General features: G+C 47.0%; 1 protein-coding gene across 1 annotated transcript; it reads left to right on the plus strand.

Annotated features, from left to right (window-relative positions):
* The first annotated feature begins 3,628 nt into the window (after positions 1-3,628).
* RARS1 (arginyl-tRNA synthetase 1) lies at positions 3,629-15,144 on the plus strand. The gene is made up of 15 exons (XM_029960195.1): positions 3,629-3,700; positions 4,202-4,336; positions 4,868-5,056; positions 7,777-7,888; positions 8,926-9,026; positions 9,487-9,608; positions 9,935-10,055; positions 10,366-10,495; positions 10,692-10,796; positions 11,674-11,852; positions 12,194-12,303; positions 12,961-13,066; positions 13,647-13,819; positions 14,400-14,647; positions 14,993-15,144. Exons 1-15 carry the CDS (start codon positions 3,629-3,631, stop codon positions 15,100-15,102), a joined length of 2,013 nt encoding a protein of 670 aa, XP_029816055.1. The 3' UTR covers positions 15,103-15,144.
* The last annotated feature ends 232 nt before the right edge of the window (positions 15,145-15,376 follow it).

Raw genomic sequence — 15,376 nt, forward strand, 5'->3', positions numbered from 1 at the left:
TCAGACTGCCAGGTCTGCCTTGGTGAGTGATCAGTATTGACAATCAAGGACAGAGGCAACTTCAGGAAAGCTTTGACTCCACAGGTTGACTTCTCATGTGCTGCCCCAGGAGGATCTGACTGAGAGGTTCTGGACATTTGGCTTTAGGTTTTTGCCTGCCATACTTGTGTGTTCTTAAGCAACTTTCCAGTGTGTTTTTTGCTTACAAACATAAGACAAGCACTGCCATAAAGCACCGAGATAATAAATCTGGCTGCTGAATCTCTGCAACTCTTCTTTGCCTCTGTTTTTCCCTTTCTTCTTTGTTGCTGCCAGGAGAGGAAGCATATCTTGGATATTCTGGTAAAGGTGTTCTCCCTTTGCCAACACTGCAGTCTGGTCTTTAGTCCTTAAACAAATTCCAGTCACTGAAGGAAAGCAGGGGAACAGTGTTCAGCTCTAACTCCAGGAGGCTGAAGGAGGCCATGTGGAATTACTGAGCCTCAGCCTACCTGACACCTTTCTCCATAGCTCCCTGTGCCAGCTGCAGCAAGCCCTGGAGCCTGTGGTGAGCCAGCCTGCAGGAGTCATTAGCTCTTCAGGAAAATAACCCAACCAGGAGCAAGAAGTGTGTGCTGAGTTATTGCACCGAGCCGGCTGAGCAGGGCTTGGCAAAGTAGGAATAGACATAAAACTGATCAGGAGGCAAGAAGAGAGATGTTCTGCTCCCTTTCTCTTGCTCTCTCAGGCCATTTTCTCCCCCCTTTTTTTTTCTTTTAAACATGATGGAGAAAAGCTCTGTCACATTAAAGCCCAGAGACAGCAGCCTATGCAAGTTTCTTGTTAATTCAGTGGGATCTTTGGAAGATGGTCTTATGTGCTAAGGGAAAAGGTGAGGGTGATTTTGGTCCTATTGAAAAAGCTGTAGTTTTTTTGTATTCACAGGTGAGGGGAAGATTTCTAGTACTCAGCTGACCAAAGAGCCCTTGGAGATGTCAGCATGGCCTCATGTAATTCCTGCAGCTTCTCATGAGGTGGTCATCAGGTATGACCCTTTACTGACAAGTTGTGATAGTGCAGGTAGAATAAACCAGGGGGTGACACTTTATGACCTGAACAGCAGCTTTTTCCTTCCTTTTCTCAGTCACACCTCTTGTAGATCAGAGGAGTGTTGGTGTTGTCTCCCTTCCTCGCTTGGATGGTACCATGAGAGAGGAGTTACAAGGGTTAGCTGTAGTTTGTTTTTCAGGAAGAATGTAGAATTTATAATACCCCTTCCATAACATCTAGTGTTCACAGGTGATTTCCTAGAGAATTAGCTTTATCATGAGATGCAGGGATAGGGGGCATTTATGATGTGAATATCTAAAGACCTTGTTCCAGGTGAGCACAGCAACATGGTTATGGATTCTGTGGGGGTTGCAGAATCATAGCATATCTCAAGTTGGAAGGGACTCACGAGGATCATCATTTATTGGGATCCCAACCCCATTCATTCTGGAATCCAGTGTAAGCATTGCTGAGTTCAGGCTTTTCTGCTGGGTTGTTTTGAATGAAAACTTCATCATCTGTATTAGCTGTTGATGAGCATAAAAAGGGGGCCTGAAATGGCAGCAGCAACGCTGGGGTAGGCAGCTGGGCCACCATGGTGAAACCTTCTGCTCTCAGTTCTCACTCAGGTAACATAAAGACTGCTCCTGAAACTTTCTGAAGAAGAGGAGCACTACATGTGATAGGCAGATGTGATAGTCTGGGGTGACAAATGGGCTTGGTCAAACCTGAAATGGGGCCAACCCAAATGCCTCCAGGTGTCTCTGCTGCTTTGGTGCAGTCATGGGAAAGAACTAGATGAGACTTGCTGAGCTGTGACATTGTTTTAGAGGTTTTTACCTCCTGGCCAAATTAGGGTACTAATTGTCACCCTGTGTCTGGGTGGGAAAAGCTGTTTGGGCCAGGTGTCTGCCCCAGGGGTTGGTGATTCCTGAGAATCCTAGTTTTGGGTTCTGGCTGTGCACATGGATAAACCTTTTTCTTCATCCTTGCTCACAGACTAACAGTATGGAAAGAAGCTCCAGTAGGATACTGGTTGTCTCACCTCCTACAGGTCTTCCCTTGGGTAGCCAGAGGTGTTGGTGATGATGGAGGAAAATCCAGATCAAATTCATGTTCTGAAAGGCTGATACTGAAACATCCTGGTGGTTACAGCTTTGGAGGAATCATTTAATGCAGGAGGAGTATGTGTGAGCTGCTGCTTGTCTTGGATATGCAGTGATTTTAGTTTCAAAAGCAGAATGTGATTTTCTGGGTCTGGACAAGGTTTGCCCTCGATGCAGAACTCTCCTTGGGGTCTTGGTAGCCTGTCCTGAAGCTGGTGACTTTGCTAGAGAAAAGACAGTACTGTGGACACAGAATTTACAGATAATGTGTTAAGAGTAGAAGCTGCCTTTGTGCTTTTCTTTAAAGCACATTCTAGGGTTGAGGGGAATGAGATATGCATTTCACTGCTCTAATGTTCTTTTAAGGCAGTTTGTAGCAATATTGGTCACTGAAACTTACAGTGACTCAGCTGTGAAAACACAATGAATTCTCTCTTGTGCTATTTTAAACTTGAAGTTCAAAAGATTTTTCAAAGGGGTGTATAAGTTATATGAAATGCTACCAGGTTCAGGCCAGGAAGAAAAACCTGAAATAAACCAGTCTATTTGCTGTTGGTTGTATGGGGGGAGGTTGGTGTATGTAAATGAGAGAAAAACAGTTGGGGCACATACTTTGGCTTGCTAGAGCTGAAATGGACTATTTGAAGTGAGTTAAGGTGCAGCTGTTCAATGATTTTGGTTATCTAAAAGCCAAACTAGAGGATTTTATAAAGTTTTGGGGTTTTTTTTTCCTCAGAGTCCTATTTTTTCACATCTGAACTGCAGGAAGCAGCATCCCGTTCTCCTGTAGCAGAGGAGACCTTGAGGCTGTAAAAGAAGTGTGCCATAAACTGAAGCACAGCTGAAGAGTGACCTAAAAAGTACTGATTTTCAGCTTGGCCCACAAATAGGCCAATCTTAAGATTATTTTGCCTCAGCTTAGGTTTTGGAGCATCTGCAGTTAGTTACAGCAGCATTTCTGGGAGCTGTTGTTCAGGTGGACATACAGGACCAGAAGATTCAATGGCCCAGTTTTTTTCCTAATTAAATATTCTGTTTGTTTCAAGAGCAACAAAGTAAATGAGCCCTTTTTGATAAGGTTTGGTGGCCTGTTTGACTACAATAATAGCCTGAGCTGCATCCTGCTGTGGAAGTTCTGGCAGAGAAGAGCCTGGATGGGGGAGCTGAGGGGCTGGGAGCCAGGGTGAGCAGTGCTTGCTGCCTCTCCTTCCATAGAAGCATTGACTGCCTTAAATCTCCAGGAGCCTCCAGGCTGCTGTGTGTGAGCCAGGTTTGTGGCTCAGGGCACAGAGCCTGTTACAGAGGAGAACAAGAGATGGACAACAGAGGTGAAATTTCAGCTATTTGGTTTCTTTAGGAAGTGGGGTGAGGAAAATTCCTGCTCCTTGCAGTTGCTTCCAACCATGAGTCCAGGCTGTGAAGTCTGGAGGGACACAAGAAAGTTTGTTTATTTGGATCACAGAGGTTTACCTGAAATTCCTGATTGCTCCTGAATGCCTTGTGTCAGTTTGAAGGGAGAAGCCACACTGAAGGCAGGGAAGGAAAGGTTTTGTGTCTGGGTGGAAGTGAGTGCGCACTGCAGAAATGCCCCTGTGCAGCAGCAGGCTGTACTTCCCGGAATTCCTGCCTCCAGGTGGGGTTTGAGCTTGCTGGAGTTGTGAGTGATTGTGGTTTCCTCCTCTGGAAGAAAAACTGTGAGATGGTGAAACTGGCTGAAGGAGGCTTTAGGGAATTTTGAGTCAGGTCATTTGACATCTTTATTAGATTAAAAAAGCTACAGGAAGTGGTTATTTTGGGGTGTTCCTTTATTAGCATGACCTGTTGTCTTTCTTGCACTTTTGTCCTGATATCAGTGAGATTGCCTTCTGACTGCCTTTTTTAAAGAACATTCCAGAATCCCTGGTTTTGATACAAATAGAAACAACCTTTACACAGTAATTGTTTGGAATTATTCAACCTCCATGTCCTTGCTGTTACCTTTATGAGAGGCAAGATAGATCTTGTAGCTCATCACCTCCTGCCCCCACTCCAGGAATTGCTGTGTGACAATTCAATTTGCTTTCCAGGAAAACGAGATCAAGTTGTTGACTGCAGAAATTGAGCGTCTGAAGAACTTTGGGTGCCTGGGAGTGTCCCCCAGTTTGGAAGGGCTGCGAGACGAAAACGCAAAGCTCAAGTATCGGTTAAATTTCCTTCAGAAGGTAAGGGAGTAAAGAACAAAGAATTCTTGCAGCAGCATGTGGGGTTTTTTTGTTCTAATTAAGGCAAGCTAAATTAGTGATGCCAGTTTGTTACAGCTAGTGATGTGTGACAGTGTGCTCACTCTGCATTCTGACACCTTAACTGGGGACACATCAGATATTTTTTGGTTCCTTAAACAGAAAGCTACCTTATGAAACGTGTCAGTAGGTCAGCAAGCCCACACTGTCACATTTTGGCCAGTCATGCACTGGGTGGCCAAGCTAAGGTGTGTCTCAGGATCACTGACAAAAGTGTGAAACATAGTGCAGCCCTGCATTCAGGGAAAGGTTTGTACTGGGAGGTTCAACAGGAGAATCACCTGATTTTTATGTTGCACATGTTGCTCCTGTGCCTAGAGGTGTCAGCCAGATCTGTCAGCTGTGCTTTACCAGGCAGCCAAGGAGAAAAGTGGGATGTAACAGTTCCTCAGATGTTGTGAATTTAACCTTCTGGATCCTGTTGGTTTTTTTGGTGGGTTTTTTTTTTTTCAGAGCCTTCAGGAGGAAAGAAGTAAAACAGTAAAAAGCATGATTAATATCAACAGCTGTCTTCAGGAGATCTTTGGAGCTGCTATTCAGGCTGCCTACCCAGAGTTAGAAAACCCTCCACTGGTGGTGACACCAAGTCAGCAGCCCAAATTTGGGGATTACCAGTGTAACAGTGCCATGGCCATATCACAGGTAAATGTAAACAATCTTAACAAAGAAGGAAAAATGGGGATGTTGTCTGTTGGAAGCTAAGTGACAGACAGCACAGTGAAAGTTGCAATCCTGGACTTGTTGTAGGTGTCTGGGCTGAGAATTGAGTGTGTGTCTAATGGCATTTTGGGGGAAGCATTGGCCTTTACAGAGTTGACCTTTAAAGTTTAGATGACTGTTATGAGAGAGTTAATGTGTAACACAGGAAAATGCTCAGTTCGTGGGATCTAAATCCAATCACGATTCAAGTGCTGCATTGATTTACTAATGATGTGCAATTATCTACCAATTAGTGAGCTGTATGTTTGGAACTAAAACCAGCAAAACAATAAATCACAATTCTGGGGAGTTACAAAATGTTGAGAAACACCTGCATATCTCTGCATGCTCTTCCCTAGTGCCAGGAAAGTGTGATGTCCCCACACACATTTGCACAGTTATGTGCACATACTCCCTTCTCAGAGGGCAGGTGACAAACAGGTGCCCCATCTCTTGGGACTGCAGGTTCCCCTCGCTGCTCACACCTCCTGTTGTGAGTGTTTTGTGGGTGCTGATTGTTGTTGTGTTCCTAAATTTTCAGTTCTGTGACTAATACTCTTTCCAGCCTTTTGAAGTGCACTATTCCACACACTTTTCATGCTCTCATTCCTGTCTCATTGGCTGTTGTTATCCAAGCATTTGCTAAGTGGAGGCTATGTGGGCATCCCTACATCTGTAGGTTTTATTTAATTTTAAAGTAAAATCTGCTATTTTATTTTAAATTAGCAAAAGGCAGGAAACATGGGGGTTTTGTTACCATGTTCTGATGTTGGAGGTTTCAGGCAGCTGTAAGGATGGTTCCACTTTACAAACCCCCTGTTTAGTGTGTGCAAAGGAAGGAGTGGGTTTTTTTTAGCCTGTCTGGTATCAGCAGTTACTTAGGAAACTATGGTATTGCTACTTTGTGGAAGATATTTGACCAAAGAGGACCCAGATAGAACAAGAGATACTTCAGCAGCTGGCTGTGCCTGTGCTGAAGTAAAACCAGGAGGTGTGGGAGAAAGCAAGCACCCAAACTTTGAATGCATTGGTGCCTTTGAGCGACTAAATAGACTCTTTGTAACCTGCAGATCTTTTATTTGGCAATCTCAAACAGAGACAACTTTTTTTCGCATGTTCTGCTGTCAATTCACCTCTACGAATGCACTAGACTGGCAGTTTTGACATGGAGCTTGCACTGCCATGTGTGGAATTGTGCTCCTCCAGGTCTCCACGGGCAGCTGCCGTGCCCGTTGTCCGGGCACGCTGAGCGTGACTGGCCATACGTGCCAGCCAGCAGGCGCCTGGCCGGGAGTGCCAGGGCGGAAACAGCCCTCACAAATACGTGTGCCTTCCCCTGCTCTCATTAGCATATTGTGGCAGGGCTGAGCCCCCTGGGTGACTGCACTGACACGGGATTCAGAGCGTTGCCACTTTTCTGACCGCTGCGTTACCCCAATTAAGTCGCGGTTGGGATTCTCGAGCGGTCCCGGCTTCCCAGCGCCGACGTTGTTCACATAACTCGGTGTCTGAACGGGCCCCCCCAAGCCAGGGTTTCGAGTTCCAGGTTGTCAGCTGTGCTGGTGAATAAGGGTTCCTAGTGCTGGGCTTGGCTGTGGAGTTTGTTCCCTGCATAGTGGGCTGGAGCTTGGCAGTGCTCACCCAGGCAGCAGTCTGAGAGTGTGTCAGCACAGCGGAGCCAGGGCATGACAGCAGCAGGTTATGTACTTCCTGTCAGCCTAACTTTTAGGGGCTTGGCTGTGGGGCAGGTCTCCCCAGGGTGTCCCCTGCACAGAGCCAGGATCACTGGGACTGCCAGAGGAGCGGGAAGTGCCCTGACTGGGGCAGCACTGGGACGTGCCAGGCAGCAGCCTCTCCCTGCAAGGCACTGATGTGGAAAGGGCCCTCACAAATGCCTATTGTTTTCCTGGGAGCTCATCAGCATATTAATGCCTGGGGTTTCAGCCAGGACCTCCCTCTGCTCCTTAGAGTCAATGGAGTATGGTAACCAATTCTGGAATGGTTCAGATAACACGCCTCTTATCTGGTATAACATGCCCATAATCTGGTTTTGCATTTATTTTTCCTGCTACTTTGAGTAGTATTAAAGGCATAAAGGAGGTTTACTTTTCTTGCCCATTCTAAGCCTTTACCATTCTATAAGGATCCTGTTATGACAGGTTAAACAGGAAGCTGAAAACTTTAGTAGAAATACATTTTGCAGCAGACTGCAAGTTAGCAAATACAAGCAAATTCTGAGTTGACAAAGAGGTACTTGATCTTCGTGGCCTTGATGGGAGCGAGGTGATGAGTTTTCAAACACATCACAGTAATAGCAGAAAATCACCTGCTCAGAAACAAACAGTTGTGGTAATTTTATCCAGTGTGAATGTAGTGTTTTGCAAGGGGTGGGTTGAACTAGCTCACAGAATCCTCCTAAAGGGTATTTTTGTAAGATTTGCAAAAAGCTATGTGAGAAGATGCTTTGGGAATGGACAGGGAAATTTGGGAGTTGGACTAAATGATCTTTGAAGGTCCCTCCAACACAAACTGTTCTAAAGCAGTCATTGTATGTAAATTTTGAGTTCCTCACAGTGGGAGTGCCACAGTATCTGCATTTCTGTTCCAGTCTGTAGAATGTTTTGGAGGATTGAATTTTACTTGATCTTCTTGTTGTGTTTCAGATACTGCTCAAAACCAAGGAACAGAAGGTTATCCCACGAGAAATCGCTGACAAAATAGCAAAAAACATTCCTGCCAATGAGTGCATTGAGAAGGTCGAAATTGCTGGTCCTGGTGAGATTAGTTTCATGTTATACAGTAGGTTTTAAGGCAGAAGGGGCATTTTTATACTGGATGGTTAACAGGGAAGCTGAACTGAGTTCAACTCATTTGCGTTTTGTGATTTGAAACTGCAGTTTGAATTTAAAACTGCAGGGTGAATTAGCTGCTTCTGTCTTGGTGAGCTTTGTAGCCCTCAGACTTGTGCAGCAGCAGAAATCTACCTCTGTATTAGAACTGCCAAGTATGATCCTGACCCCCTTAATTAGCAATTTTTCCACTGATGCTTAAAGGACCAGCTTTTCCCCTTTGAATACCAGTGCTGGGTATCAGGCCACAGTCATGAAATCACAGCAAGAATTGATATGCCCTTCTTGCTGTTCCTTGCATGGTGAGGAGACCTTGACCTCTCAGCACTGAGAGGCTGGAGCAGCATGGAGGTTATTAATTGCTGCATCTGTTTTATCCCTTATCATGTATCTTAAGACCCAAGAAGAAATACAAGGGCTCATATTCCTTAGGGCTTCAGCATAAACACAAAAATCCCATGGCACAGCCCTTCTAGTGCTTGGGCATAAATTTGTTGATTGGCTCTGTGAAGCAGAAGTAAAGCAGTGTCATCCCACAAGCATGGATTATCCCAGGTGAAACTGTATGGTTTAGGATATTAATTTTAAAAAAAGGAGACAGAGCAGGATCTGGTTTTGCATTCTGGAAACCAAATTATTTATTTCCTTGTAAAAAATTGTTTTTATAGGTTCACCTTTGAGAGACAGTGCACGAAAAGGAGTTATGTCAGTGGTGTAGCTTGAACATCTGACTCCTGCAGTAAAGGCTGTAGTGATGTGAATCAGACTCTTCTAATCTGGGAACAGAAATTGTCTTCTAGTGACAGCTTTGTTGTCCTGTGGCTGAAAAGTGTTTTGTTCTGTCAAGCTGACTTCATATGCTTTTGTGCTTGAGGAAACTGAAATCCAAGGGCAAAGGAAACAAAAAGTAGTTTGAGGCATTTCTGCAGCCCCAGCACTGATGGTTGGTTTTCTCCTCTAAAGGTTTTATCAACGTCCACTTGAGAAAGGATTTTGTGTCGAAGCAGCTGAGCAGTTTATTGATGAATGGAGTTCAACCACCAGCCATTGGCAAAAGGAAAAAGGTACAGCAGTGAACACACAGGCACCTGCTATAGGTGAATCATGCTGGACTGCAGGTAGCTTTGAAACTCAGCCCTGCAATGCTGTGCTGAGCAGATGGCCATGTCAGCAGGTTGTTAGAGCAGAGTAAGTGGGATGTGGCATAGGGGTCATGGGTAGGCTGTGTGTATGTAGTGTGGTCTCTGAGGGGTGAGGGACGGGGCTCCCTGGGGCAGGTGTTGTGCCCAGGTCAGTCTGGGAGTGATCCCTGACCCTGAGCTGGGCTGCAGCAAAGCCCAGGCTGGAAGCCTGCTCTGATGTCCCCTCTGGGCCCTCTCTGCTGTGTGTGCTGCTGGTACAGGGTGTGAGGGTCAGCAGAGGTGAGCCCTGTTCCCCCCACTCCCCCTCAACAACACCCAGATTAAACACAAGAGGTGTGGAAATGGCCACTGCCTTTTATTCATGTGTTCCTTTGTGTCCAAGGTGGTGGTGGATTTTTCATCCCCTAACATTGCCAAGGAGATGCATGTTGGCCACCTGAGGTCGACCATCATCGGGGAGAGCATGTCCCGACTGTTCGAGTTCGCAGGTTATGACGTTCTGAGGTGAGAGGTGATTTTTGGCTGTGGTGGGCTTGGTTTGGCTGAGTCTGTGGAGTACCTGTCTCTGTGCTTTGGCCTGTGTTGGTCTTTGTTTATAAGCACATGGCAAATAAGCTGTTATGTGTAGAAACACACTAAGCTGAGCAAGTGTAGCAGTGTAAGAAATCAAGGGGGGCAGCAGCTTCATTGCAGTGAAATTGGGGGAGCTTGACTGGTTTGGGTTTCTGGTATTATGTGTGTTCCTTCTTTTGGCATATATATTTTTTAAATGTGTGTATCTTAGAGCATATGTTTAAAAAATCATTATTGTGCTCTTCAATTCCTTCAAGGTTAAACCATTTAGGAGATTGGGGCACCCAGTTTGGAATGCTCATTGCTCACCTCCAAGACAAATTTCCGGATTACTTAACTGTTTCTCCTCCCATTGGGGACCTCCAAGCTTTTTACAAGGTATTTGTAGCAAATAAGTGTGATATTTATGTCAACATCTCAAAAGCAGATGGAGGAACTTTACAGATTGCAGAGTATTTTGGAGAAACAAAAGAATCGAATCACTGTTAATAGATTATTGCAGTAGCCTCCCACGGGGTAATGAATTGTGGTATCTGGTACTGAGTTGTCTGTATGGGGCATGATCAGAGGGCTTTGTAAGCTTGCAACCTCTCTGTCTTTTGGGATGAGCATGCTTGGAGGGGCTGCTATGAATGGCAGCTGGTTTCAGGGGAGAAGGCAGTGCTTTTCCACCTGTGTTTCACTGCAGGAATCCAAGAGGAGGTTTGACACAGAGGAGGAGTTTAAGAAACGTGCCTACCAATGTGTGGTGCTGCTGCAGAGCAAAAACCCCGACTTCATCAAGGCCTGGGAGCTCATCTGTGACGTGTCACGCAAAGGTGACTTTGCCAGGTCCAGAAACGTGTCTCAGCAGTAGAACAACGGGGTTTTCCTCACCTTTATGTCTGAGCCCATGCTCCTGTTTTCTGTTGAAAATCACTGCCACACTGCTACGAGAAGCTTAAAGTAAAAAGCCAGTGGTTACCACTGTGTGTGCATTTAATGGAAGTATTTTGTTCTGTTTCCCTCCTCAAGAATTCCAGAAAATCTACAAGTGTTTGGACATCACACTCACAGAGAGAGGGGAATCGTTCTACCACGAGATGATGAAAGACATCGTCAAAGAATTCGAAGATAAAGGTGAGGCTTTTGGTCTCAGGTCAGAATTTCTGCAGCTGTGAGGATGTGTGGTAACCTCACTCCTACTCAGCAAGGCTTAGGGCTGATGCTTTTCAAGTTGCATGTTCCCCACCTTTGCTTTTTCTCTCGGCCACATTTCCTAAATGTGGAACTTTTATGGCTTTTCCTTCTTTCTGCATTAGCAGAATAAATTCTTATATGTTTCACTCCAGAAAGCTTGAATCTTTCTTACTGACATCAAAATTAGTTTGTCTGTGATATTTGTAGGCAATAGCATGAGGTACTACTGGAATTTATTGTATTCTGAATAAACAGTCAGGGAGCAATACAGGACAGACTTCCTGGTCTTAGTGTTGTGACTGTGTGGGAACTTTGAGAAATCATGTTGACTTTGAAACTGGCAAGAAGCCAAATGCAGCATAAGAAGTCTCTGGTTTTATGTGTTCCTGTCTGGATTCAGCAGTTCTTAAGTCTAACTGTCTGAAGTGTTCTGACTAGTCCTACCTCTGAAAGACTTGGTGCTAGGTCCTCATTGCATCTCTATACTGTTGCCTTTAATGTCATACCTTGTGATGCTGGGTTTGTGGCTGGGCAGGGGGATCTGGATGCCAGTGTTGGGAGTTTTTAAATTAGATCCCTTCTGGTAAGGCCACCTCTGTACAGATCTGCTTCCTTGTGTGTAGTTCTGGAAGTGCTGTACGGAATGTGACTTGGTTGACAAGGGAGTTCCATGTAGGTTTTTTCGTATTTTGAGCCGTTAATTATTTGATCATGTGAGTGTGTGGCCTTTTTGTGCTGGTAGCATCAGGGAAGTGTTTCTGCTGGCCCACAAGCCTCCCTACTGTGATACAAGACATGTTTTCCTTTGCTTTTGCAGGGTTTGTCCAGGTTGATGACGGGCGGAAGATCGTGTTTGTCCCGGGTTTCCCTGTGCCGCTGACAATCATGAAATCAGACGGAGGTTACACATATGACACGTCAGACTTGGCTGCTCTTAAACACAGGCTGTGTGAAGAGAAGGGTGACATCCTTATCTACGTAGTGGACAGTGGACAGGTGAGTTCCCCAGTTCTGCTCTCACTGCTGGTGCAGCTCATCACAAAGTGTGTTAAGTGCTGGATGCAGCAGTAACGCAGGTAGAACACCACAGGGTCTTTAGTGTTGTTGGTATATCTACCCCTTACCTGTGCAGTGATGGGAATTCACCATCTGTAAGCTTCTGTAAGCCAGGAAAACTCTTCAGAAGGTTGAACTTTCTGATGGGGAATTTCTCTGTGGAGCTTGAAAAATTTTACGTCTCGTAGCGAGAGCGTTGTTGTGAATGAGATAAAGCAGGGAAGAAAACTCTACCTGGAGGAGTGGGCTGAGAACCGGTTTTTGGTGTTTATTCCTTGCAGTCTGTGCATTTACAAACAGTGTTTGCAGCTGGACAGATGATTGGCTGGTATGACCCCAAAGTGACCAGAGTGGCCCATGCCGCGTTTGGAGTGGTGCTGGGAGAAGACAAGTAAGTGCTTGGGTGCAGTTTTACCTCTGTATTTGCCTTAGAGAGGATATTTGAGTGAATGCAGGAGACTTGCTCTTGTTTGTTGACAAGTATGTGACATGCCAAAAAAAAAACCCAGAAGAAAGCACCTCATCCCATGCTGTTTTCCATAACTGTGTCATTTTCTTGCCTGTCATTGTCCTTGATCCACTGGTGCTGTGGTCACATTCCCTCTTGGACCTGGCTTCTGCTGCCTGGCATTTGGGGAGGGGCACTGGGATTGGCTGGTGGAAGCTGATGTGAATGCTGGGAGATGGCAATGGTAAAGACCACAATTTCCATTACTTTCTACCTTCTTCATAACATAAGTTGGGAAAAGGCTGGCACTGGTATTGTATCCTGCCTGATGTTTGGAGTTGGGACAGTTCTGACTGTGGGAGCCTTCCTGGTCAGCACCCCGTGGGTGTTCTCTTAGTTTTGTAGCTGTCTCTGTGAGGGCAATTTCTTCAATACAAAGAGATCTGCCATGTGCTTTTTTACTAAGCCATAAGGTGTGAGCAGTGGAAATCCCTGCAAGAGACTCTGGTGCATGTCCTAGATCTGCCTGGGGTGCCCTAGGCAGAGGGTGGAAGTGTTGTGCCTCTTATGCAGGTGGTCATTTTGTCTGTGTGTTTTCAGGAAGAAGTTCAAAACTCGTTCAGGGGATACAGTGCGTCTCATAGACCTGCTGGAAGAAGGGCTGAAACGAGCTATGGACAAGCTGAAAGACAAGGAACGGGACAAGGTACTTGTGACAGATTGCTTATCTTTCCTGGGAACTGCTGGGTACTGCAGAGCTTCCTGGGGGTGGGAGCAGAGAGCTGGGCCTGGCAGGAGAGCTGGGCCTGCAGGAACTGTCAGGTCTCCCCTGTGTGCTGGCAACAGCTGTGACTCCCCCAGGATGCAGGAGGTGATGGAAGAATATAAAGTTTGGACTGTCCAAAATGCTCTGTAAGGGTTGGAGGACCAGGTGTTTGTTATGTGTACATAACAAGAAGCAGGAGTACAGTATGAACATCACACCTGACAGGTGGGACACTGTGGGGTTCAGAGGTCTTGTGGGCTGTCAGAAAAGGGAGTCAGCCTTAGCCTGGGCAGGGCTGCAGTGCAGTTGATTGCAAGAGAAGTGAGATGTGAATGTGGGGTTGTCTGGTGCCCTGAAGTGGAGAGGTGTGTGTGAACTGAGTACCACGTGGGTAAAATCCCCTCAGCAGCCTGGGCTTTCCTCTTGAGCCCTGCTGGGTGGCCAGGGCTGCATGTTCTGGTTCATTAGGGCAGCGTAGTGTCCTTCCTCTTGACTGTGATCTGCTTTGAATTTGCACCAGGTCCTCACAGCAGAAGAGCTGAAAGCTGCCCAGACATCAGTGGCTTTTGGATGCATTAAATACGCAGATCTGTCCCACAACAGACTAAATGATTACGTGTTCTCCTTCGACAAGATGCTGGATGACCGAGGGAACACAGCTGCCTATCTGCTGTATGCCTTCACACGGATCAGGTGGGTGAGGGAGCAGGGGGAGTTGGTGCTGATGCTCTGCACGTGTGGGCAGAGGGGTGATGGTCACATCAGTGCTGGTGGAGGTTGGTTAGAGAAGGCAGCTACACTGGTGTGCACCACAGGCAAGATTTTATTTGTCACTGCAAATGGTGTGTGCTCTGCCACCTGAAATGGCTCCTCTGTGTGACACACATCCCAGGGAGGGAGCTGCAGGAGTTTCTGGTAATCAGAGGATTGGGGTGATTGGAAAAGGGTGCACCTGTGCTCCAGCAGCTGCTCAGCTCAGGCACTGCCATACCCCACAGTTTTTCTGGCACCCTGAGCCCTGGTTTGCTTGGCAGCATCATGTGTCCTTGCTGATGTGGGTGCCCAGAGCCCATCCATCCCTGTTCTTGTGCAGTGCCCTCCTGGATCACCTCGAGGGCAGGGCCTCCCCCTGTGTCCCCAAGGCTGATTGATCTCTTTGGCCTGGTTACCCAGGACTGGACATCAGTCCTGGGACAGGCCTTGACCAGGCTGGCCCCAGGCAGGCTGAGCAGTGGGAGCCCCACCAAGCATCCCCTGTTCTGGATCATTCCAGGGCTATCGCTCGCCTGGCCAACATTGACGAGCAGATGCTGCGGAAGGCAGCCAAGGAGGAGGTGCTAATCCTTGACCATGAGAAGGAGTGGAAACTGGGCAAGTGCATCCTGAGGTTCCCTGAGATCCTGCAGAAGATCCTGGAGGACCTGTTGTTGCACACACTCTGTGACTACCTGTATGAGCTGGCCACCACCTTCACCGAGTTCTACGACAACTGCTACTGCGTGGAGAAGGACAGGCAGAGTGGTGAGTGTTGGCCGTGGGGTGCTGCGTGTGCCTGCCACTTGTCATAGTACAGACACTGCAGGGTGTTCCCCTGTGCTGGGAAGGCTGTTGTCACACTACCTGCTGCTGCAGAACAAGGGTCTGTGTGGAAGGACAGCCCGTGTTGTCATCTGCCTGTGAGCAGGAAGGTTGAGTAGAGTTGGGAGCAGCCAGGCATCTGGAAACACGAGGGCCGGTCAGTCTGCCTGGCTCAGGGAGAGCAGGAGGGGCTCAGTGTGCCAGTCCAGGGCCAGGCTGTGGGCAGAGGGGAAGGCACCATTGGTTGTTCTGAACACCTGCTCCAGCTCCTCTGTTGGTGTTTTCCAGGCCAGATCGTGAAGGTGAACATGTGGAGGCTGCTCCTGTGCGAAGCCACTGCCGCCGTCATGGCCAAGGGATTCGACATCCTGGGGATCAAGCCTGTCCAGAGGATGTAGCTGTGCCCTGTGGAACGACAATAAAGGGACTGAACAACTGGAGTTGTCTGTGTCTGTTGGGATGGAGTTGTGGTAAGGGAAGGTGCTCTGGGGGAGCAGCACCCTCTTAGGAGAGAAAGGAAGAGAGGAATGAAAAGCAAGGAGGAAGTAAGGGAAGAAGGAAAGAAAGGATGCGGGGAGGGAGGAAGGAAAAGGAGAAAAAAGGAGTGTGGCTTCAGCAGTCACAGGTACAGAGGCAGACGAGGGCTGTGGGCACAGCTCAGAGCAATTCCCG

This window comes from Manacus vitellinus, unplaced genomic scaffold (assembly GCF_001715985.3).
Source record: "Manacus vitellinus isolate BGI_N305 unplaced genomic scaffold, ASM171598v3 scaffold_25_pilon, whole genome shotgun sequence".
In the NCBI taxonomy this organism is placed as follows: domain Eukaryota; kingdom Metazoa; phylum Chordata; class Aves; order Passeriformes; family Pipridae; genus Manacus; species Manacus vitellinus.